General features: G+C 37.5%; 1 protein-coding gene across 17 annotated transcripts in view; it reads right to left on the bottom strand.

Annotated features, from left to right (window-relative positions):
- The window catches only part of NAA35 (N-alpha-acetyltransferase 35, NatC auxiliary subunit), an 81,897-nt gene that overhangs the window by 35,409 nt on the left and 23,622 nt on the right, over positions 1-22,866 (bottom strand). For 15 of the 17 annotated variants that reach the window (XM_528341.9, XM_024345662.3, XM_054658859.2 and 12 more), the window contains exons 7-11: positions 12,509-12,575; positions 12,385-12,428; positions 10,816-10,866; positions 10,103-10,186; positions 9,166-9,280 (exon numbers count right to left, since the gene is read on the bottom strand). In XM_528341.9, coding sequence (XP_528341.2) covers positions 9,166-9,280; positions 10,103-10,186; positions 10,816-10,866; positions 12,385-12,428; positions 12,509-12,575 — 361 coding nt within the window. The remainder of the gene's footprint in view (positions 1-9,165; positions 9,281-10,102; positions 10,187-10,815; positions 10,867-12,384; positions 12,429-12,508; positions 12,576-22,866) is intronic. The other 2 variants (XM_063788539.1, XM_009456814.5) reach the window with 1 other exon arrangement.

Below are 22,866 nucleotides of genomic sequence, written 5' to 3'. Positions count from 1 at the left end.
AATTTTGAACTAAAAGAATAAACATCTCAAGCTCCTGGCACTAGCACATCATGGCCTAGTACTCTCTAATGGCTTGTGATTTTAAAATGAAGTCAGCTCTACCTCTGTTGCACAATACACTGCCATGGTGGGCAAGTTAAGCCGACTGGGTTGTAATAGCATAGTTTTGTCTTTGGCACCAAGGTCAGTCCTCAGGAAGTTAAAGGAGCCATATCACAGATAATGTACCATCATATTGTACATATTTTAATCTATTTTTAATACACACAACATTTTTAACTTTTTTCAGTCACACATGCATGTGGCTCAAGAATCAGTTGAACAAGGCTTTTATTAAAACCAACAATCAATCCTCTAACCATGTTTTCCACCCAACATGCCTCTCTCCCCAGAGGCAGTCTCTTCCATTTCCTCTTAGTTATCTCTTGTATTTCTTTTTTGGTATTATCTACCTCAAGCTTGTCCCACTTGCAGCCCAGAACAACTTTGAATGCAGTACAACACTAGTTTGTAAACTTTATTAAAACATTATGAGATTTGTTTTGGTGATTTTTTCTTTTTTTGGCTCATCAGCTCTCATTAGCATATTTTATGTGTGATGCAAGACCAATTCTTCTTCCAGGGTGGCCCTGGGAAGCCAAAAGATTGGACATCCCGGTCAGGCACAGTGGCTCACGCCTATAATCCCAGCACTTTGGAAGGCCAAGGCGGGCGGATCACTTGAGGTCAGGAGTTCGAGACCAGCCTGGCCAACATGGTGAAACTCCGTCTCCACTAAAAAAAGAATACAAAAAGTTAGCCGGGCATGGTGACAGGCACCTGTAATTCCAGCTACTCAGGAGGGTGAGGTAAGAGAATCACTTGAACCCGAGAGGCAGAGGTTGCATTGAGCCGAGATCACGCCATTGCACTCCAGCCTAGGCAACAATAGTGAAACTTCGTCTCAAAAAAACAAGATTGGACACCTCTGATCTACATATTGGCAAAAAACAAGCTTAGAGTACTCCTTCGTTTCTTTTCAGTTTTACACATTATCTCTGACTTCCACCTCCATCTCTAGAAGATGTCAGAGACCTGAAAAGGAGGAAGTCAGAGACAATGTGTAAAACAAAAAACAAGTAGCACTGTAACCACATACAAATTACATGCCTGCACACACTTCTGTCCCCTCACCTACAACACCGTTAGATCATAATTTTGGTTATAATCAATATTCAGCATTTGCACCACTATGATCAAGTAAATAAGTCAGCATTAGCACCACTATGATTTAAGTTATCCATTGCCCCAGATGTGAAAATTTTAATTTTCATATGCATTCTGAAGTTTAATAATTGTCTCATAAGGCTTAATTCAACCCCAAACCATTTGTCAGTTCTCTCAATCTCTTCTGAATACATCAAATGCAACAGTGGTCTTGTATCTTCGAGACATTTTCCCTAGAGCCTTGGGGCTTCCTCCAATCTGGACTTGTCCATACATGGTGCTCAGCTATTATCTTGTGTTTTTCTCCCTTCACCACCATCCTGGGGATTTCCTTCATTATTTTCTTATGATGGATTCTCATTTTCCCTAAACCTCATGCTTCCCTCTTTCTTGATTTATTCCCATGTTTTAATGGAGCACATCTTCCAAAACTTTTGTGAGATAAATTCTGAGACTTTAAGTGCCTGAAATTATCTTTCCTCAAAACTAAATGATGGTTTGTGTCTAGAATTCAACATTAAAAACCATTTCCCCCCAAAGTCTGAAATCATTTCTCTAGTGATTTTCTTTTACTCACAATTCTAATGAGATATAATTAACATACCACATAACTCACCTATTTAAAGTATACAATTCAATGGTTTTTTAATACATTAACAGAGTTGTGAAACTATCACAATCAAATTTAGAACATTTTCATCACCCCACGAAGAAACTCTATACCCATTAGCAATCACTCTTACCTGCCCGTGATTCTTCCCCCAATCCTAGGAAACCACTAATCTACTTTGTCTCTATGGATTTGCCAACTTTGGACATTTTATATAAATGGAAATCATACAATACATGGTCTTTTCTGATTGGATTCTTCCATGTAACACAGTGTTTTAAAGGTCCTTCAGTACTTCATTTCTTTTTGTTGACAAATAATACACCACTACATGGATATACCATTTTATGCATCCATTCATCCACTGATGGACATTTGAGCTATTTTTCCCTTTTGGCTATTATGAATAATGCTGCTATGAGCATTAGTGTATAACTTTTTGTTTGGATGTTTTCATTTCCCTTGGATAATTCTATGTTTAACATTTGAGACACTACCAGACTATCTCCAAGAGAGCTGTATCATTTTATATTCCAATCAGTACTGTATTAGGGCTCCAGTTTCTCCACATCCTTGCCAACACTTTTTATTATCTTTTTTATTAAAGCGATCAAGTGGGTGGGCCGCAGTAACTTTTCATTTTGATTTGCATTTCCCTGAAGACTAACGTTGTTGCACATCTTTTCGTGTACTTTTTGTCCATTTGCAAATCTTATCTGGAGAAATGTCTGTTCAAATCTCTTGCCCATTTTTTTATGCAGGTTTGCTTTTTTTAACCTGGGTGTAAGATTAATGCCTATGTTTTAAGAGTTCCATAGCTTTAGTTCTCACATTTAAGTCACTGATCCATTCTGAGTTGACTTTTGCATAAGACCAGCAGGGGTGATGGGGAGTATCCAACTTTATCCTCCGGCATGTGGATATCCAGTTGTCTTAGCATCTTTGATGAAAAGACTTTTCTTTCCTCATTGAATTGTCTTGACACCCTTGTCAAATAGCAACCGAGAACATGAGTGTTCATTTCTGGGCTCTCAATTCTGTTCTATTCCACTGATCTGTATCTATCCAGAACTACACTGTCTTCATTGCTATAGCTTTGAGTAAGTTTTGCATTAGGAAATATGATCTCGGTTTTCACTTCATTGACTTCTAATTTCCACTACTGCTGCACATGAGACACTCTGTCTTGATTCTGTGTAACTTGGTTTTGCCTCTTTTCTCTTAGGATCTTCTATTTGTTGCCACTTTTCTAAAGTTTCATAATGATATGCCACCTCAACACAAGTCAATTTTCATTCTGGTGTGCTGGGTGGCTCTTTATTGGCCCTTTCAATCTAAGCATTCATATCATCTGTCTCCAGGAAATTTTCTTACATGTTTGTTTGTTTGTTTGTTTGTTTGTTTTAAAAAGACAGGGTCTCTCACTGTCGTCCAGGCTGGAATGCAGTGGTACAATCATAGCTCACTGTAGCCTCAACCTCCTGGGCTCAGGCAATCCTCCCACTTCAATCTCCCGAGTAGCTAGGACTACAAGGCACATGCCACCACACCTGGCTACTTTTTAAATTTTTTGTAGAGATGGGGTCTTGCTATGTTGTACAGGCTGGTTTCGAATTCCTGGCCTCATGCAATCTTCCTACCTTGGCTTCCCAAAGTGCACTGGGATTACAGGCATGGGCTACCACATCCAGTGATTTTTTTTTTTTTTGCTTCTATTTTCTGATCTATACTTCTGGAACAACTTTTATTAGTTTATCCTTTATATGTTTTATTTACTTACCTTTATTAGATAGTAGACCTTTCTTGACTAAGCCTAGTATAATCTTTATCTTTCCTATTTTTCACCTTTTCATTTTTGGCTCTAAGATTTCTGCAACTTTGTATTCTAAACTTCCTACTTATTTTTGTCATTTCTGCTCTTCTATTTTAAGTTCTGGGATACATGTGCAGAACATGCAGGTTTGTTACATAGGTATACATGTGCCATAGTGGTTTGCTGAGCCATCAACCCATCATCTACATTAGGTATCTCTCTGAATGCTATCCCTCCCCTTGCCCCCCACCCGCCGTGCTCTTCTATTTTCAATCTCAAAGAACATATTCCCCTTTTTTCCTTTCATATAGCATCCTATTTTTGTTTTACATACGTATTGATTTTTCTCATTTCTCTTAAGGTACTTTGCCTGTTTTATTCTTTCTTTCAGGCTAGAGATTTCCACCCTTAACTATATACTCAGATTTGAAACTAGAGCACATACCAAAAAAAAAACCATTAAGAGCACTGTGAATACACGTCAAGCTTTCAACCAAGCCATTTTATCAGGGGAATTGCTGAAATTAGCATATTTAGAATTTGCTTTTGTTTTTCCCCATCTCTTGGACTTTTCAGATTTCCCTAAGAAGAATCTTCTAAACTCTTAAGTGGAGAGCATGTGCCTGGCTACACTGTTCTGAAGGCCGAGTGGAGCGAGGAGAGGAGCAGATGGGGAAAGAAAGTAGGTCACAATAATGACTACTTAACTTTCACTTAACTCTCTCATAATGTGTACCCTTCACCTGGGCCTCATATACCCTCAAGTACAGAATCCCTCTGTCCCCCTCCTCCAGAGAATAAACTTTTAGTATTGTGAGGTTCAGGAATGTCACTCAGCAAAAAGAGGGATGAAATTTCTGCTTCTGAACAGATTATCAACCAGTTCTCATGTTTTCAGCTAAATTTCTCATACCCATTTCCAGAAGTATCTGGCAAACCAATAATGCAGCCTTCAGGAGATCCACAGTATAAACTGGGCTGCCTTTGACTTCCTCTATCAGTGGCTAAAAATAGTTATTTGGAGATAGGTAAGTCAATGTCCTTCTGTTTTCCAGCTTCTAAAATAATTTTGTTGCTATTTTCTCCTTTCCCTGTCTTTTTCATCTTTATCAATTATGCCTTGAAAGAAAAAAATCACTTCTTCATTGCTTGCTTGGAATTTCAGAAAGCAAATACATGTGTTCAACCCACCAAGTTTATTCAGGTATCTTTTAATTTATTTTTAAAAGATGACAAGTCCTCTTGAAACTGTGTGTTAGATTTGAAAATACACTCCCCAAGAGTATCTATTAATTTCAGGCAACATAAATTTAAATATATTATTTCCATTGGCAACTGTTAAAGATGCTCATAATCTAAAGGGTAAATTAGACCCAATTCACAGATAACTATGAGTGAACATGGAAAGAGAAACATATTTTGACAAATAGAACCAGGAAAGTCTCATTGGAGGAGGTGATGTGAACATCATTTTAAAGGATGAGCTAAACTTCCACAGACATATTAAAAAGAACTGTAAAATTCAAGACAGCATAAGCAAAAACAAAGAAAAACAACAGTTTCACTGGATTTTTTTGCTCCTTTCTTCCTTCAACAACAATATAACCCAAGGTCACATCTTTGAATCCAGTAAGTCCCAAGTAAACACCATCTGCTCCCTCAATAAGCACTGAAAATGACTCCAAAATCTGCTTCTCTATCCATTTTCCAGGGCCAAATACTTTACTAGTACACTGCTCCATGTAACCACGTCAAAAAAATCCCATTATCAGTAAGCTGCCCTCCTTATCCACCTCCAAAACCACTTTTGCATTCTGCATCTTCATAAAGATATTACTATGCATTGAGAAAATGCACCAGCAAGTAATTCTCAGATCAAGTTTGATTATTCCTACTTTCTCCCTTAATGCCAGTTTACAATTCATACTGAATATCTACCTTTCAATGAGAAGCTAAAATGAATGCTCAGTGATTTCAAGATTTACACAGCCATCTTGTCACCAGCTGGAGTTGTAATATAATCAGAAGGCAAAATGAGTAGAGACCAAAACTAATCTATACTATTATTTTCTCATCACTCTTCTACTAGAATAGACATTAAGAAGGCATTAACTTTTTTATTATAGAATCGTACAGCTTATGATTAAGGGATAATTAGAACATTAAATTATGCCAGCTAAAAGGTATTACCCATACAAGCACAGGGTGAGTACTTGTTAAATTTAAAATTTCACTTGCTTAGTCGTAAGATTACATTTTTAAAAGGTTTATTCAAGCCAGTTTTACATAAACAATTTTCCTGAAGCCTGTCAGCACACTATAAAACCAGAGTAATAGAGGAGATCATATGCACAAGCTATTTTTAACACTGGTCTGAAATATAGAAAAGTCACAAGCTGTAGCTACTAATGATCCCACGGAAATTATCATCTCAGAGTTTGATTACAGATACAGAGCAGAATAGCCCAGGAGTAGTCAGACATGGCAAAAAGAAACATCCAGATTCCAATCATCTGGAAGATTCTTGCTTTGCATCATCTTGTTGATACACAAACCAACAAATAACTTTGAAGTCATTTATTATATAGTGGTTTTCATAAAAGTATTATTGCTGTAGATTTCAAAGCATTTCAGAGTTGTGGACATTTTATCCCTCTCTGTAAACATGTACTACTACGTTGCTATGCATAACCACCTCCTTATGTCCTATGGTACAGAATGCTACCTAGTCACTCATCCTATAAACACACTCCCTCTTTTGGAAAAAGTGAAAATGATGATAAATACATACAAAGTCAGCACAACTAGTAGAAACACAAAAATTATGACAATACTGATTTCCTAACCCAAATTACCTTCTGGGTTGCTGTATTACCTAACATTTTAGCACGGAAAGAAAAATATATGGGAAGGGGAACACAATGTCTGTCTCTAAATGGAGGGTATGTGTGGAAAAGGAATGAGGTGTCGATCAGTAAAAACTTGCCTTTCTGGTTACAAGACTGACAACTGGGTAACACTAATTTGAAGCATATAAATTTCTCTTCCTCTCTACTGGAATGGCCAAGTCGTTGAGTGGCGAAAAAAGGATATAAATGTCATCTCATTTTAATGAGTTTTAAGGACAATCAAAATCGCTACACATTATCTACAATGTTAACCCACTGTAAACTTTACAACAGAGGTACACTATTCTTTTTAAGGCATATTTCATAAATAAAATCTGAGTGCCAACAATATGCCAAGCATGGCAATACACAAGAAGAGAGTGCCTGGCCTAAAAGTGCTCAAAATCTCATGGAAAGACAAATGGGTAAAAAAACTAAAATACAATGTACAAAAAAATGTAACAGAGGCCTGTATGAATGCAGTGAGAACACAGAGGGTGTGACGTTATGAAATATATATTTGGTCTTCCTTCTTGTTTCCTAACGTTAACTCCTAAAATCCTTAGACTCTCCAAGTGCTGTCTTTTGATATGCGAATGACTGATAGTTTCAGGGTAGGGCAGATAACCAAAAAGACAGGCATGAGTACAAGGCTGGAACTTTCAGCCCCACCCCACAACTTCCAGGGATGGGAGAGAGGCTGAAGGTCCAGTTGCTCACCAATGGCCAAAGGTTTAATCAATCATGCCTATGTAAGGAAACTTCTGTAAAAATTCAGGAGGACACAGTTCAGAGAGCTTCCAGATATCTGAACATGTGGAGGTTCCTAGGAGATAGTACACCCAGGGAAGGCATGGAAGCTCCGAGACCCTTACCCATACTTCACCCTATGCATTTCTTCATCTGTAGCCTTCACATCCTATAGCCCCCACAATAAACCAGTAAACACACCAAGTGTTTCCCAGAGTTCTGTGACTCGCTCCAGCAAATTAGCTGAAACCAAAAAGAGAGTCGTGGGAATCCCAACTTAAAGCCAGTGGGTCAGAAGTTCTGGAAACCCAGACATGGAACTGGTGTTTGGGGAGGAAGAGCAGTCTTGGGGACTGAGCCGTCAACCTGTGGGATCTGGCATTACCTCCGGGTAGATAGTAGAGGTTGGAGTTTGTGTTTTCCACACTACCACAAACACTCCTTCAATGGGAGTTTAATTAGAGGGCATCCAGCTGGTGTGTGTGGAAAAACCTACACAGTTATCACTCAAGTCTTCTGTACCGATGACTGTTGTGGTGGTGTGAGAGCACAGGAAAAATACAGACTGAAATCTTTTCCAAAACAGGGAGAATATCTAACGCCTGCCTGGTGTTCAGAGTAGACTGTGTGTAAAAAGCAAAGTAGAAGTTCCTCTTCAAAGACTTTCCTCCCCATCTAATTAGGAATAAATAGTAACTTCTCTTAGAAGCAAAATTTATTCAAAAACCTGTGCTAACATTATTAAATATCTGCTAGCTGTAATAAATCAATGTACTTTACGTTCTTAGCTCCCAGAATTTAGCCTAAATATTTGCCCTGGCATGCTTTTACTGGTCCAAGCAAGCATTAGGTCATAGCCTGTTCTTCTTTCTTATTTGAAGGAGTTTTTACTTTTCTCAGCATTCCACAAGTTACTTCCTCCTTCCTTTGTTCTCCTCTGCCTTTGCCTCTTTTAAAAAGTTCTAAGTTGCTAGCCAATTGGGACAAATACAGAAATGTAAGGTCCTGTTCCAGCCAATGGAAACCGGACACAGCAGTAGGGTGGACGTGTCAGGTTATAAATGATCCTGTCTCCTTTGCTTAGCGTACTCTCGTGGCAAAACTGCTGGCGAGTGTACCCTTTCTGCAGAAAGTAAAAATGGCCTTGCCAAGGAAATTAAATTTATGTTCAAGTGCTATTTCTTTACAGCACTGGGGAACAATCATTTCTAACATGTGTAATCGAAGTGACGATCTCTCAGACAAAAAAGAGGAGAGGTGATTAAAAAGGTGATTCATTGTTATTGAAATGGCCTTTGTAAAAATTATGAGAGAAACCTGACATAGCTGACTCCATCTTGCTTCTAACCTCACAAGCTGTCTTTGCTTATTCCTGGTGTAGGCCAAGCAACTATGGGAGAAATTTAGTTTACAATTTAAATAAAGATGGTAACTGTCCCTTCCTGAAACAAATCTCCTCTCCTTGCTCACCCACTGCCCGCCAAACTATTCTTCAAAAACTCTAGTCCCTGAATTCTCGGGGAGGAAGATTTGAGAAACAGCTGTCATCCTTCCACTTGGCTGACTCATGATAATTAAACTCTTTCTCTGCTGTTCTCATTGCGCTGGCTTTTCTGGGCAGCAAGAAGAAGCTGCCAGACTGTAACATCACAGCATGGACATAAGACAGGATACATATTCCAAGTCTAAATAGTAATATACAGGAAACGGCCAAGTTCCACAGTATTGTTTTTTAGTCTAGTATATATTTACAGAGAAGAGCCTAAACACTGTAAGTCTCTGGATTAAAACATTCCAAGGTACAAGACTGACTTGAAAAAACTTTAGTACAAGCTAAGCACTAAATATTTTGGATAGAAACGAAGAAAAGAAAGAGTAGGAGCAAATTGAACAATTACCTCCTTTTGTAGTATCATTCTGGGCCTGGATGCCATGATGCAATGAATTATGAATGGCAGAAAGAAGATCTGCTGCTTGAACCATCAATTTTTGAGCTTCTGCAACAGCACTGGTCTAGCAAATAAATCACCAAAAACATTCTTACATATTCTTTCACTGAAAGATATACATTAAATAGGAAAATCCTATAAACAATAACGAAATTAAATGCTTGCTGTAATGACATTGGTTTTCATAAACTATGCACTTAATACAGGATGTCCAGATCCTGTTAGGATAGAAAATGGTTTTTTTACTCACATCTATAACTTGTAGGATCAATTAAAATAATAGAAAATATTTTTGGTTTTTTTTTTTCCACAATAAAAACCAAAGAAGCAATCAACTAGAAAATGAAAAAATTTTCAACAATTCTACCATGTCATTCATCAAGGTAGGAAAAAAAAAATGGGAAGAAATAGAATTACAGAAATTAAATTAGTGGTAAAAATTGGATCCCTATTCACCACTTATAAATTACTCAAAAATTAATCTGTAATTGACTTGAATTAGTGCAAAAATACAAAAAGGAAAAAATATTCACCATCTAGGGCTTGCTTTTGGTTCTATACAAATCCAACAGTTAATTATGTAACTGAAGGTAAGACTAGGCCTACCTAAAATTTTACTTTCTCCTTTTCAATTCACAAAATATAACAACCTACAAGTAATTTCAGCTTCTAATGTATTATTTACAAATAAGTAAAAAATAAAACAAAATTCACGTGATTTATTGAGAAAGTCATCAGTGTTACACTGGTATAAATATACCAAATGCTGAGTTCTGTATATCTGGGATCAGGAACACTTCAAGGGAGAAGTTTCAGAACTGCTTCACTCAGGAATTCCAGCCAAAATCACTAAAACAAATAGACATATTATATTGAATGCCCTTACCTCTTTCTTAGTAAAGGCTATAAGCACTGTCAGTAACACACGAGTAAATTTCACTCTGCTGAATACTGCTAAACATTGTTGGTGCTAAAAAAACAAGAAAGGACTAAAAGTTAAAAGATGCAAAGCCCGTGAAAGGAATTTCATTTAAAATATATTAACTCCTAAATCTCAATGTTAATAACTTACTACATTACAGACACCTTCACTTACAGGCTTTTAAAAGCCTGAAAAATGAGCTGCAGAAAACAAAACAAAGCCTATTCTTTTGAAATTGGAATGTGAAGTTTCTATATCAACAGCACTGATCTTGTCCTAAGTCAAAATTTACACTATTACCTCAAAAAACTGATGTTATCTGCATTTTAAAAAGGACTGATTAAAATGTGCTTTAAGCAGAGTCAGAAAATTTAGAATCTCGACAAAGGTTCAGCAACTTTTGATACTGTGGCGCTCTGGTGCATCATCTGTGAAAGACCATATTTTTCTTCCTACCTCACAGGAATACACTGAAGAGTTTTGAAATCATCTATTTGAAAGAGCTGTATTATCATTCTATCAAAATAAATACAAGGGAAATAAAATCCCTTGCAACGTCCAATTTTTAAAGAAATACCTTAAAAAGGGCTTCCATAAATTATAACGCAGTTCATAAAACTACAACATTAACAGGTAGACTTCTCTGATATTATCTACCAGAAAATAAGTTCAATTACTTCTAGTTCAACTTCTGGATCTCTTTCTTCTCCTTGTCGACTTCGAGTACTCTAAAATTTTAAAAAAGGTGAATTAAACACAAACCTGAAAAAATATTACATTACAAATACATAAGGAAAAACACTAATTTTTTAAGTATACACAAGAATCTGTTTTTGGGGAAAATAGTTGGGGAAAAAAGCTGTGTCTAGTATTTACGTTCCTCCTATTAATCCTATACACAGAAAGGTCATTTTGACATAAATTATAAAGATCATGGAAAAGAATTAAGTATTCAAACAGCAAAACAATGAAATAACATAAGCAGAAGTATATGGCACATAGTACATTTTCCTTTAAAAGGAGATATTAATTGAAATTCCTGATGCTCTCAAAACTAACCCTGTTAGAAAAAAACTGTAACCTTCACAAAAATCACATTATGAAAAAATAAAGTTCAATGGTCAATACTGATCCATTTTACACTAAAATACACAATTTCTTAATACAAATGTTATAGTGGACAATTTTATTTGACCAAATACCAGGGTGGTACTACAGGAAGATCTACTAGAAGTTGTGGGTTCTACCCCTAAAGCTGCCATTTACATGCCCTTTAGTAAAGCTAAGACACAGGTTATTTAACTCCTTTGATCTGTATTTTCCTCATCTAAAAGTGGAGCACTGTGTGTGTCTAACTGCCCAATTCACTGAATTGTAAAAATCAAAAAAAGAGAATATGAAGTTTGACAACCATACTGTCATACTAGTGTTAAAAAAAATGTAGAAATATAACTTTTCCCCCATCTCTATGAAAAGCCGCAAATCATCAAGGTCATCTAGAAGGTTTTCACCAGATTTGGGATATCACCACTTACTGAGCTCACCTACTGTGTTCCAGACACTGTACCAGCTATTAAAGATACAAAGGTGAACAAGATAGTCCTTACCTTTGAGGAACCGAAAACAGTAGTGGGAGAAAAATACTATTTTTAAAATACCATAGTAAAAATCTAAAACACTGGCAAAAAGTTGAAAGAATCAAGTGGGTTAAATTTGAATATACTCATCTCTCTGTATCCATGGGTTGGATTGAACCAACCGCTGATTGAAAGTATTCAGAAAAAAATTTTTAAATAACATTAAAAAATTCAAATTTTAAAAGTACAGTACAACTATTTACATAGCATTTACATATTAAATATTATAAGTAATCTAGTGATGATTTAAAGTATACAGAAGGACGTGAACAGGTTATATGCAAATATCACACCATTGTATATAAGAGACTTGAGCATCCTTGAGTTTTGGTATTCACAGGGGTCCTGGAACCAGTGCCCTGAGAATACCGAGGGATGGCTGTACTTGAAAATGACATTAATTTGTGCTCGCTTCGGCAGCACATATACTAAAATTTGAAAATGACATTAATTTATCAGAAACTCCTCTAGCAGTGTTCAAATTCATTACAAAAAAAAATACAAAGCACATACAGGAGAAAGGTGGTTCTACACATTTTTAATTAGGTAAAGTTAAACTGACATTTAGAAGTGTACCAAAACCCCACACCAAAGAGAAAACATATATACCTTTACTCTTCTTTGCATGTCATCCTCCACATCTTTTAGCATGCCTAGAAAAAGAAACAATAAGTTTTAAAAGGAAACATATGAAAATGTAAAACTTGTGAATTATCTTTAAAAATAATTTTACCTGTAACTCGAAGATCTGTCACACTGTTAGCCATTTTAAATCCATAAGTCATTGACTGAAAATCTTCCTATACAAAAAGGAAATAATCAGGCTCATGAATAGCAAAAAACCTTAAATAGCGGCAAAATATAAAACTTTTCTTTATATTTCTCTTACAAAATCACTATTTAATAAACAAAGAGAAATGGGAGGTCATCCTGCTTGTCTAAATATTGCTAGGATACACACAAGCTTTTCTTGAAGGCATACACTTAAAACACCATATTCAAATGTTGTCTCTGTCCTTACTTTCAATTGCTTGTCCTTAGGCAATTTAATACGTTCACTTGCCATATAAGGGTAATGCTTAAGAAAATATCGCACAGTAATAATTCTCACAAAGTAGTCTCACATTCACAGGTGAACAGTAAATATGTAGTAATTACTGTTTAATGACCGTGCTGCAAGATTTAGATAAGACCACTTAAAAAATTATTAAGTGACTGCTTGCACAGTTAAGATTTCTCAAACAGAATTATTCAAAGTGAGAGTAAAACCATGTTCCACTATAGTCCATTGGAAGGAAAAAAACTGAGTCATTCAGACATAGGACCCCCATTCCCCAAATCATTTTTTAAATGATTTCAATGCTGAGTCATTAACAAATTAAGTGATTTGCTGGACTTCCTTTGAAGAAAATACATTTACTGTCATCTGGCTGATTTGATTAACAAGTCATATGCCCCATTAAAAGAGTGTTTCTGCCTACTATAATTCCTATAAAAACATAGCTAGGGCTGGGCATGGTGGCTCGTGCCTATAATCCCAGCACTTTGGGAGGCCGAGGCGGGTGGATTACCTGAGGTCAGGAGTTCACGACCAGCCTGGCCAACATAGTGAAACCCCGTCTATACTAAAAATACAAAAAAATTAGCCAGGCATGGTGGCATGTATCTGTAATCCCAGCTATTTGGGAGGCTGGGGCAGGAGAATCACTTGAACGCAGGAGGTGGAGGCTGCAGTGAGCAGAGATCGAGACACTGCAATCCAGCCTGGGCGACAGAGCGAGACTCTGCCTCAAAAAAAAAATGTAGATAGAATCCTAAAATAACAGAACAATAGTTTCAAAAGGGGATGGAGCTACAGCACAATTTCTGGATTCTTAAAAAAAAAAAAACAGTGAGCATCAAATTCAAGTGAGGTACTATACCCCACAAACAGTAAGAAAATAAACCCAATGTCCTTGGTCTCAAAGAACTCAGGTGTATTTTATGACTTACATGATCAAATCCTTAAAAAAAAAACACTCATCATATTACAGAGCTATATAAGCTTATTCTCTTTTATAGTCTGTCTCTACTTGGACATCAAACAGGATTCTCAAATTTTACATCTCCAAAAAGGAGCTTGACGCCTACTTCCTAGTGTTTACCATACCACTAAATGGCACTACTATCTATCTAGAGTTGCTCAGGCTGAAAACCTGGCCTCTACTCTTCTCGTTTTTCTACATCCTGTATCAAATCCACCAGAAAACACTGTAGGCTCTATCTTCAGATTCTAGTCTGACTACTTCTCACCCTTTCACAGCTCTCTCTAGTTTAAGTCACCACTATTGCTCACTCTTGTAACCACCTCCAGACAACTCCCCCACCTACCACACTAGTCCCTGCTATAATTTATATACCACCAGAAGGCAGAAGGATTGTTTGAAAATAAGTCACATCATGTCATTTCCTATTCAAAACCTTTCAATAGTTTTCTACCTCATAGCAAAATCCCTAAGTCCACCATGGCCTCTATGGCCCTACATCACATGGCCCGGTCTCCCTCGCCAACTTTATTTCCTACCACTTCACATTGACTGCACTGCAGTCTGACAGGTCTTTCTTGTCATTCAAACATACCAAACATGTTCTCCTCTCACGGCTCCCACACCAAAATGATTTTCTTCAAAATATGTACAAGGTTTCATCCCTTATATTCCAGCCTCTGTTCTAATGTCAATTCCTCAAATAGAGATTTTCCCCATGCATTCTAAGACAGCACCATCCACCATTTTATATCCCCTTAGCCTGCTTTACTTTTCTTCATGGCACTTAATCACCACCTGACATTATATGTGTATTTAATTACATATACATTGACTATCTGTCCCAAGAAAGGTATAATCCATGAGATCACGGCTTTATTTACTACTTCACCTATAGGACTTTGAATAGTGCTAAACAGACTTCTATTCAATAAATATGTGTTCAACGAATGACTTATTCCAGGGCAGGGGTCATGAACTCAAAAGGCAGGTTATCTTCCTAAATACATCTGGCTAGCTACAACATACACTAGGGAATGGCAGAGACTGGCAAATTGGAAAACATATGCTTCATTTAAAAGGAGTCAGCCACTACTTATCCTGTTGTGGCTATGAATGAATACAGGGCCAGTGTGGTCAGGTCTCCTAATTTTTCAGAAAAAAATCTAGGTTTTTCTTTTTCAACATAAAATCTCCACCCCCCGACCCTTTTTTTTTTTTTGAGACAGGGTCTCGCTGTCATCCAGGCTCGAGTGTAGTGATGCAAACTTAGCTCACTGTAACCTCCACCCCCTTCTGGGCTCAAGCAATCCTTCCACCTCAGCCTCCTAGGTAGCTGGGAATACAGGCATGCACCACCACACCGGGCTAAATTTTTTTGTATTTTTAGTAGAGATGAGATCTCGCCATGTTGTCCAGGCTGGTCTCGAACTCCTAAGCTCAAGTGATCCACCCATCTCAGCCTCCCAAAGTGCTGGGATTACAGGTGTGAGCCACCACATCCAGCTTCCTCTTCCTTTTTTAAAAAATCAGACAAACACTGTGTAGGAAAAACAACAAAACAAAAATATCCATAAAACTTATCTGTAAGTTTGCCAAGAAGAGTCTTAGGAAAACTTTCTGGAAGAACATCACAAGTCCTGGGAATATAAACCCCAGTAATAAGAATTTAATCTAAGTTATTGGATAAGTGAGAGCAAGAGAGTCATGTAAACAGACTGCTACCATTAAAGATCACTCTTGAAGATTTGTGGACTTGAGGACAGAAGTCAGAGTGAAACTAGGGAGATCAGACATTGGACTCTATCCAACAGTCCAAGCAAGGGCTGATGATGACTTGGATTGGGATTGCAACAGTGGGGAGAGTAAGAAGTTGGTTAAAAAAAAAAAAAAATCAGGATATATTTCAAAGGTAGAGCTAACATGATATGCTGATGAACTGAATGTGGATATGAGGTAAACTATACAATCAAGCCTCATTTTTAGGGTTTTGGTCTAAGCAGGTGATGGTACCATTTCCTGGGATAAGGCAGTATTTGGGAGGAGCAGGTGTAAGGGCAGAAATGAAGTATAATTTTGGTTATATCAAGTTTGTAATTTCTTTGATCATCCAAGTGGAGATTTCAGATTTCACTTGCTTGAGACTGAAGTCAGGGAAAGACTCAAGCCTAGAGGTATAAATTCGGACTTCATCATTGTATAGTTAGTTGATACTGAATGCCACAGAACTAGAGGAATCAACCTAGGGAACAGTTATGGAGGAGGGAGGGAGTCCAGGAGTACTCTAGCAATTAGAGACGTAAGCACAGGAACTAGGCTTACCAGTGAGGCAGAAAGAAATCCAAAAGACTGGTATTAAGAAGACAAAGAGAAAAAAGTATTTCACAGTGTGTCAACTGGGTCTAACGATGCTCACAGGTTGGAGAGGGAGGGGTGAGAACACTGAATTTAGCAAGATGGGTAAAGACCAGTTCTCTGTAGTGGTGGTAAAGAATGACCATTTGGAGTAAATAAAGATAAAATGAAAGAAAAAGTAACATAAGCAAATCATTAAAGACATTTTTCCTGGCAAGTAGCTGGGAAATGGGATTGTAGATACAAGGAGCCATGGGATCAAGGAAACTGTGGTGTTTTCAAATGAATGTAAAGCACGTTTACATGCCAATAAGAGTAAGCAAGTAGTGAAGGAGAGCCTAGTAATGCAACACAAGTGGAGGAGCTGAGCTTAGATTATAACAGGAATACTTTCATCTTAACAAGTGAGAAGACAGTTTGTGAGTATTAACAAACAGGTTAGCACTTGTGATAATGACAAAATGAAACCTTTGAGATTAAGTTGCAGACTATGATGCCCCTTTACTTCTAAACACTTCAGCGTGATTTCCTAAAAACAAAATCTTCCTCTTGCATAATCACAGTACAATTACCAAATACAGAAATTCATGTCTCTAACCTCCTTTAATCTGGAGCATTTCCTCTGTCCTTAACATTCATATCTGACACTTGGAAGTATCTTTTCAAACAGTACTTCAAAATAGTATATTTTGAATAGTACTTTGTAGTATACATTTTGTAGTATATCCCTCAGTAATGGATGTGCCTGATATTTCTTCAAGATTAAATTTAAGTTATATCATATTTGATAGGAATGCCACAGAAATGATGATGTGTCCTTCCTAGAGCACTGTATAAGCCGGCACGTGTCAATCTGTCCAATTACTAATGGTAATTCTGGCCACTTGACTAAGGTGCTATCCACCAAGTTTCTCTATCACAAAGCTATCATTTTTCCCTTTGTAATTAATAAGTATCTGGTGGAAAGATATTTTGAGACTAGGTATATATCCTGTGTCTCATTATACTTCTGTCCAGTAGTTGCAGCATCCTTTGATTGCCAGAAATAAGTATTCAAAAACTGTACTCTTCACACAATACTATGCAGCCAAAACATTAATATTTTAGATATACTGAATTAAATAAAATATAGCATTAAAATTATTTTCACCCATGGCCACTAGAACACTAAATCAAACTATACATGTGGCTTACATTATATTTCTATTGTATAGTTCTGGTTTACAGAAAGAGATAACAGTCAAGAACCACCAGTGAGGTAGCAAACCAGGGAAGAAAAGCATCTTAAAAGCCATGCAAAGAATGTATTTTGAGGATGGAGTGATGACTACATCAAAATCTGCTGGTAATTCAAGTTTAAGACCAAATCTAACCACTGAATTTAACACTGAGGTCTTTGATGACTGTGACACAGTAGTTTTAGTGAAAGGTGTAAAGCCTGACTAGAGCAGAGAGAAAAAGAAGAAAACCAGAGACACTGAGTATGAACACATCTTTTTTTTTTTTTTTTTTTTTAAGAGACAGAGTCATTTGACCATCCAGACTGGAGTGGAGTGCAACTGTAGCTCACCATAGCCTCAAACTCCTGGGCTCAAGTGATCTTCCTGCCTCAGCCTCAAGTGGCTGGGACTACAGAGGTGTACCACATCACCATGCCTGGCTAAATTTTTTATTTTTTGTAGATGGGGTCTTGCTGTGTTGTCCAGGCTGTGGGTACCCCTTTTAAAAAGGATCTGGCTGAAAAGAATTAAGGTATGTGCAGAAGATGAAGGACAATATTATGCTAAGAAATGATAGATTTAACAAGAGGAATATAAAGCACGTTTGCATGCTGATGTAAATTATCTAGCAGAGGGGTAAATTCATTATGCAAAGAACACAGGGAAGAATTGCTAGAGTAGTATCTTTGAAGATAGAGCATGGGATCAATGCACAAGCAGAAGTTATCACCCTTAGGAATACAGAAGGTCCATCTATATAACAGAAAAGCAACAGAATATAGGGCACATTTTGGCAGGTAGGAAGACTACTTCTATTTATATGGTAAATAGCAACTTACCAAATAAGTGTGAGGGTAGGGAAGACTTTTTTTTTTTTTTTTTTTTTGGACATACCAGGTCTCAAAATCTACCTTCTTGTCTCTCTGAAGAACTGGAAATATTCCACCAAGCAAAACAATAAACTAAGAATAATAAAGGCACGTGGGCCAGATAACAAGGGACCTAACAAAACAATGAAATTCCCGGAGAACAGAGAACAAAAAACTAGAATGACACAGCTGTGCAGTGGGCATAGCACACAGTGATGCAGACTGAAGCTGGAGAACAAGACTTCAAGAGGAGCATTTTCAAAAAAATATATACAACTGACAGATTATCTGATAGGTTTCACAATAGAGGGCAAAAGAACTGGGGAGAAGTACATAGAAAACTAAGCAAATCAAAAAGAGAGACAATTATCACATATAAGAAAAACAAAATTTTGTATGAGAAGGGAAATATAAGCATATACTACTTTGGTTCACCTCTCATTAATATTTATACAATCACAACAACATTGATGCTCCATAATGATTTAACCAGCTTTTAGATTACTAGTTGGGGCAAGGGCAGAGGTAATATATGATACATTCTGATCTAATCTAACATATCAAAGCTAAAGTTAGTAAATCCTTAAATCCAGAAGTTAGAATATTAGATTATATCCAGATATATGGAAATAATATGGAACAGTAAAAAAAAAAAGAGCAGAGAACTATTTTTCCTCATAAGTGGGCTATTTAACTTTTTAAACTACATACAAGTATTAGTACTTTTATTAAAATGTACATACACACACACCCCACTTAAATTTTCACATAACAAATTTGGCCGGGCACGGTGGCTCACGCTTGTAATTCCAGCACTTTGAGAGGCCCGAGGTGGGCAGATCACGAGGTCAGGAGATCGAGACCATCCTGGCTAACACAGTGAAACCCCGTCTCTACTAAAAATACAAAAAATTAGCCAGGCATGGTGGTGGGTGCCTGTAGTCCCAGCTACTCAGGAGGCTGAGGCAGGAGAATGGTGTGAACCCGGGAAGCGGAGCTTGCAGTGAGCCGAGATAGCGCCACTGAACTCCAGCCTGGGTGACAGGATACCTATTTTTAGGAAGATAACTGCTGGTCACATGGAGAATGAACTAGAAAGAAAATACTGGACCAGAGAGAAGAGTTCAGAAACTCCAAGGAAGCCAAACCTAAGGTTGACGAACTAAAGCAGAAAGGATGAGAGAAAAAACAGTGCCCTGATTCAAGGCATCTGCAAGCCAAAGCAAAATAATCCGAACGTAAGGGGTAAGAAGAAAGAGGTAATCAAAGATAACACTGGCAGTACGATATTGCAAGATACAGAATGCCAAAAGAAAAGTAGTTTGATAGGGTTCCTATTTTGGGCATGTGAGCAAGATGTTAAGAAAGAAATCAGAAAACGTCTCCAGATCAGGAGACACGCCTGAGAACAAAATACACCAGCAGCTAGGAACTCCAGAAATATCCAATTTAAATCAATAATTTGCTCATTATAAATCTTTTTTTTTTTTGAGACAGAGTCTCACTCTGTCACCCAGGCTGGAGTGCAGTGGCGGGATCTCAGCTCACTGCAAGCTCCGCCTCCCGGGTTCACGCCATTCTCCTGCCTCAGCCTCCTGAGTGGCTGGGACTACAGGCACCCACCACCACGCCTGGCTAATTTTTCGTATTTTTAGTAGAGACGGGGTTTCACTGTGTTAGCCAGGATGGTCTCGATCTCCTGACCTCGTGATCTGCCCACCTCGGGCCTCTCAAAGGGCTGGAATTACAAGCGTGAGCCACCGCGCCCGGCCAAATCATTCTTATTCATCACTAGGTCTCTTGAGGACTTTACTAGATTCGTATTTTTTTCTAATTATAAGACTAAGACAAACTTATCTGGAAAATCTGAAAAATTTAGCAAAACGAAGAAAACAGAATCTTTTGGCCCAGAAGCAAACTTCTGGTTTCCTCTTTCCAGTTTTATTTTTACACAGTTGGCTACAATGCTGCTTTTTTTAACCTTTTGACATATGCATTTCTCCATGTTATTAAGCACTCTTTCATCATGTTAATAACTACATACTCAATATACATAATAAATTATGTGTAATCAATTATCCATAATTTATTTCAACCATAACCCTATGTGGCATAAAGTACCCATATTTCTAATTACTTCCTTTTTTGTTATTGTTGTTGAGATGGACTCTCACTCTGTCACCCAGGCTGGAGTGCAGTGGTACAATCTTGACTCACTGCAAGCTCCGTCTCCTGAGTTCAAGCGATTCTCCCACCTCAGCCTCCCGGGTTCAAGCGATTCTCCCACCTCAGCCTCCCAAGTAGGTATGACTACAGGCATGTGCCACTATGCCTAGCTAATTTTTGTATTTTCAGTAGAGACGGGGTTTCGCCATGTTGGCTAGGCTGGTCTCGAACTCCTGACCTCAGGTGATCCACCCCATCTTGGCCTCCCAAAGTGCTGGGATTACAGGCGTGAGCCACAGCGCCCGGCCTAATTATTTCTTTAAGGCTGAGTTATAGAGGTGAAATAACTAGTTTAAATGATATCAGTATTTTTAAGATTCTTGATATACACATTATTAAACTGTTTGCCAAGACAGCTGTGCTAATGTATACTAGTAAAAACAGAAGTGTCAACTTACTGCATTCCTTCCAACATTGAACATTTTCATTTTTAAAATTATATTCATGAAAATCAATCAGTTCTAGGAGCCGTGAAATCTGAGATCAAGAGGTGGGTGAGGTTAAAAAAAAAAAGAAAGAAAGAAAAAATCAAACTACATTTTCATTTGTATTTCCTGGATTATAGTGAAGCTAAATTTTAAAGGTGTTATAAACATTCAATAACCTTCCTTCATAAAATAAGCAACTTATTTTATTGCCCATTTATTCATTTGGGCCTGAGTGTTGTACTTTATTTGAACACGATCATAATTCATAAAAATTGTCTTATCTTTGTATCTTTATTTTTCCTAAAAGTTTTTCTATCACTCTTGTCCTATTAGTCTCTTCCTTTAAGATTTCTCCCATTTCCTAGTAAGACCTTCATCCAGAACATAAATGGATGTTCAATTACAGGTCAGGTGTGGTGGCTCACAGCTATAATTCCAGCACTTTGGGAGGCTGGGGTGGGAAGATCACTTGAGCACTGCAGTTTGAGACCAGCCTGGCAAACAAAGCAAAACCCAGTCTTTACAAAAAAAATTAAAAATTAGCCACGTGTGGTGGAACACATCTGCAGTCTTAGCTACTCGGGAGGCTGAGACAAAGTATCGCTGGAGCATAGGAGTTCAAGGCTACCAGTGAGCTACGATCATGCCGCTGCACTCCAGCCTGGGTAACAAAGTGGAACCCCCTAGAAATAAAATTCAATTACAATTTCTTCTGTTACTAAAAAACTTACTTTATTTAAAAACAAAATAATGCAGACACACCCTAAAAATCCCAACAGTGCAAACAAGTGTATACCCCAGCCCTCAAAACCTGTTATCCTCTTATGTATGAAGATTTAGCTACCTCCCTTTTTAAAAAAGAAAAAAGTGGTAGCAAGCTATATACATGCTTTACTACACCCAACTTTTCTCACTTTAGAAATCTAATCTTATCTCTACACATAAATCAATCTCCTTTTTTTTTTCCAATTTTTTTTTAATTGACCTCCATTTTAAAGGCAGTAAAATACCCTTTTTTTGAGACAGGGTCTCACTCTGCACACAAACTGGAGTAAAATAGCACAATCACAGCTCACTGCAGCCTTGACCTCCCCAGGCTCAGGTGATCCTCCAACCTCAGCCTCTCTAGTAGCTGAGACTACAGGCACACAGCACCACACCCAGCTAATTTTTGTATTTTTTGTAGAGACAGGGTCTGGATATGTTGCCCAGGCTGGCCTCGAACTCCTCAGCTCAAGCCATCCGCCCACTTCATCCTTCCAAAGTGCTGGGATTAATAGGCATGAGCCACCATGCCTGGCCAGCAGCAAAGCACTTGATCGTATGAATGTAACATCTTTTAATTAGTCTCCTACTGATGGATACTGAGGTGGTTTCCAAACTAGTTACTACAAACAATTCTGTAAGTAATATCCTTGTACACAGGTCTTTGTGTACAAATACAAATATATTTGTAGGATAGAGTGCTAGAAGTGAAACTGCTGAGTCAAGATGTGCATTTTAGATTATGATAGATATCACATTGCTCTTTTCTGAAGTCGTTAAGAATTTACACTCCCATCAAAAAAGTATGAGTCTTGCTTAGAGTAGGATGTCAAGTGCTGACTGATCAATGTGGAAAATGAACTAGAATAAAAAAATACAAATTTTGCAACCATCACAGTAAACATTAGTCCAGGCAAGCACCGTCAATGGATATTTGATCTAAGGGGAGAGACTTCAGTCAGTAGGATATTTTTATGGTCTTAAAGTGTATCCCAAGATTGCTTAAATACAAAGGGAAAAAAACAGTAACCATATGGTAATAAGACAAAATCTTCATGGATTGATCAAAATAATATCGCCATTGAAAGACAGACAGTGTACCTCCAGTTGTGACACCCTGAAAAACACACATCACTTATGTTATATTCCAGCCAAGATTGCACAATCTTAATCTAATCGTAAGGAAAGAACAGATAAACCCAAG

The sequence above is a fragment of the Pan troglodytes genome, chromosome 11 (assembly GCF_028858775.2).
Source record: "Pan troglodytes isolate AG18354 chromosome 11, NHGRI_mPanTro3-v2.0_pri, whole genome shotgun sequence".
In the NCBI taxonomy this organism is placed as follows: Eukaryota; Metazoa; Chordata; class Mammalia; order Primates; family Hominidae; genus Pan; species Pan troglodytes.
This window is presented reverse-complemented; position numbering and strand designations above follow the sequence as displayed.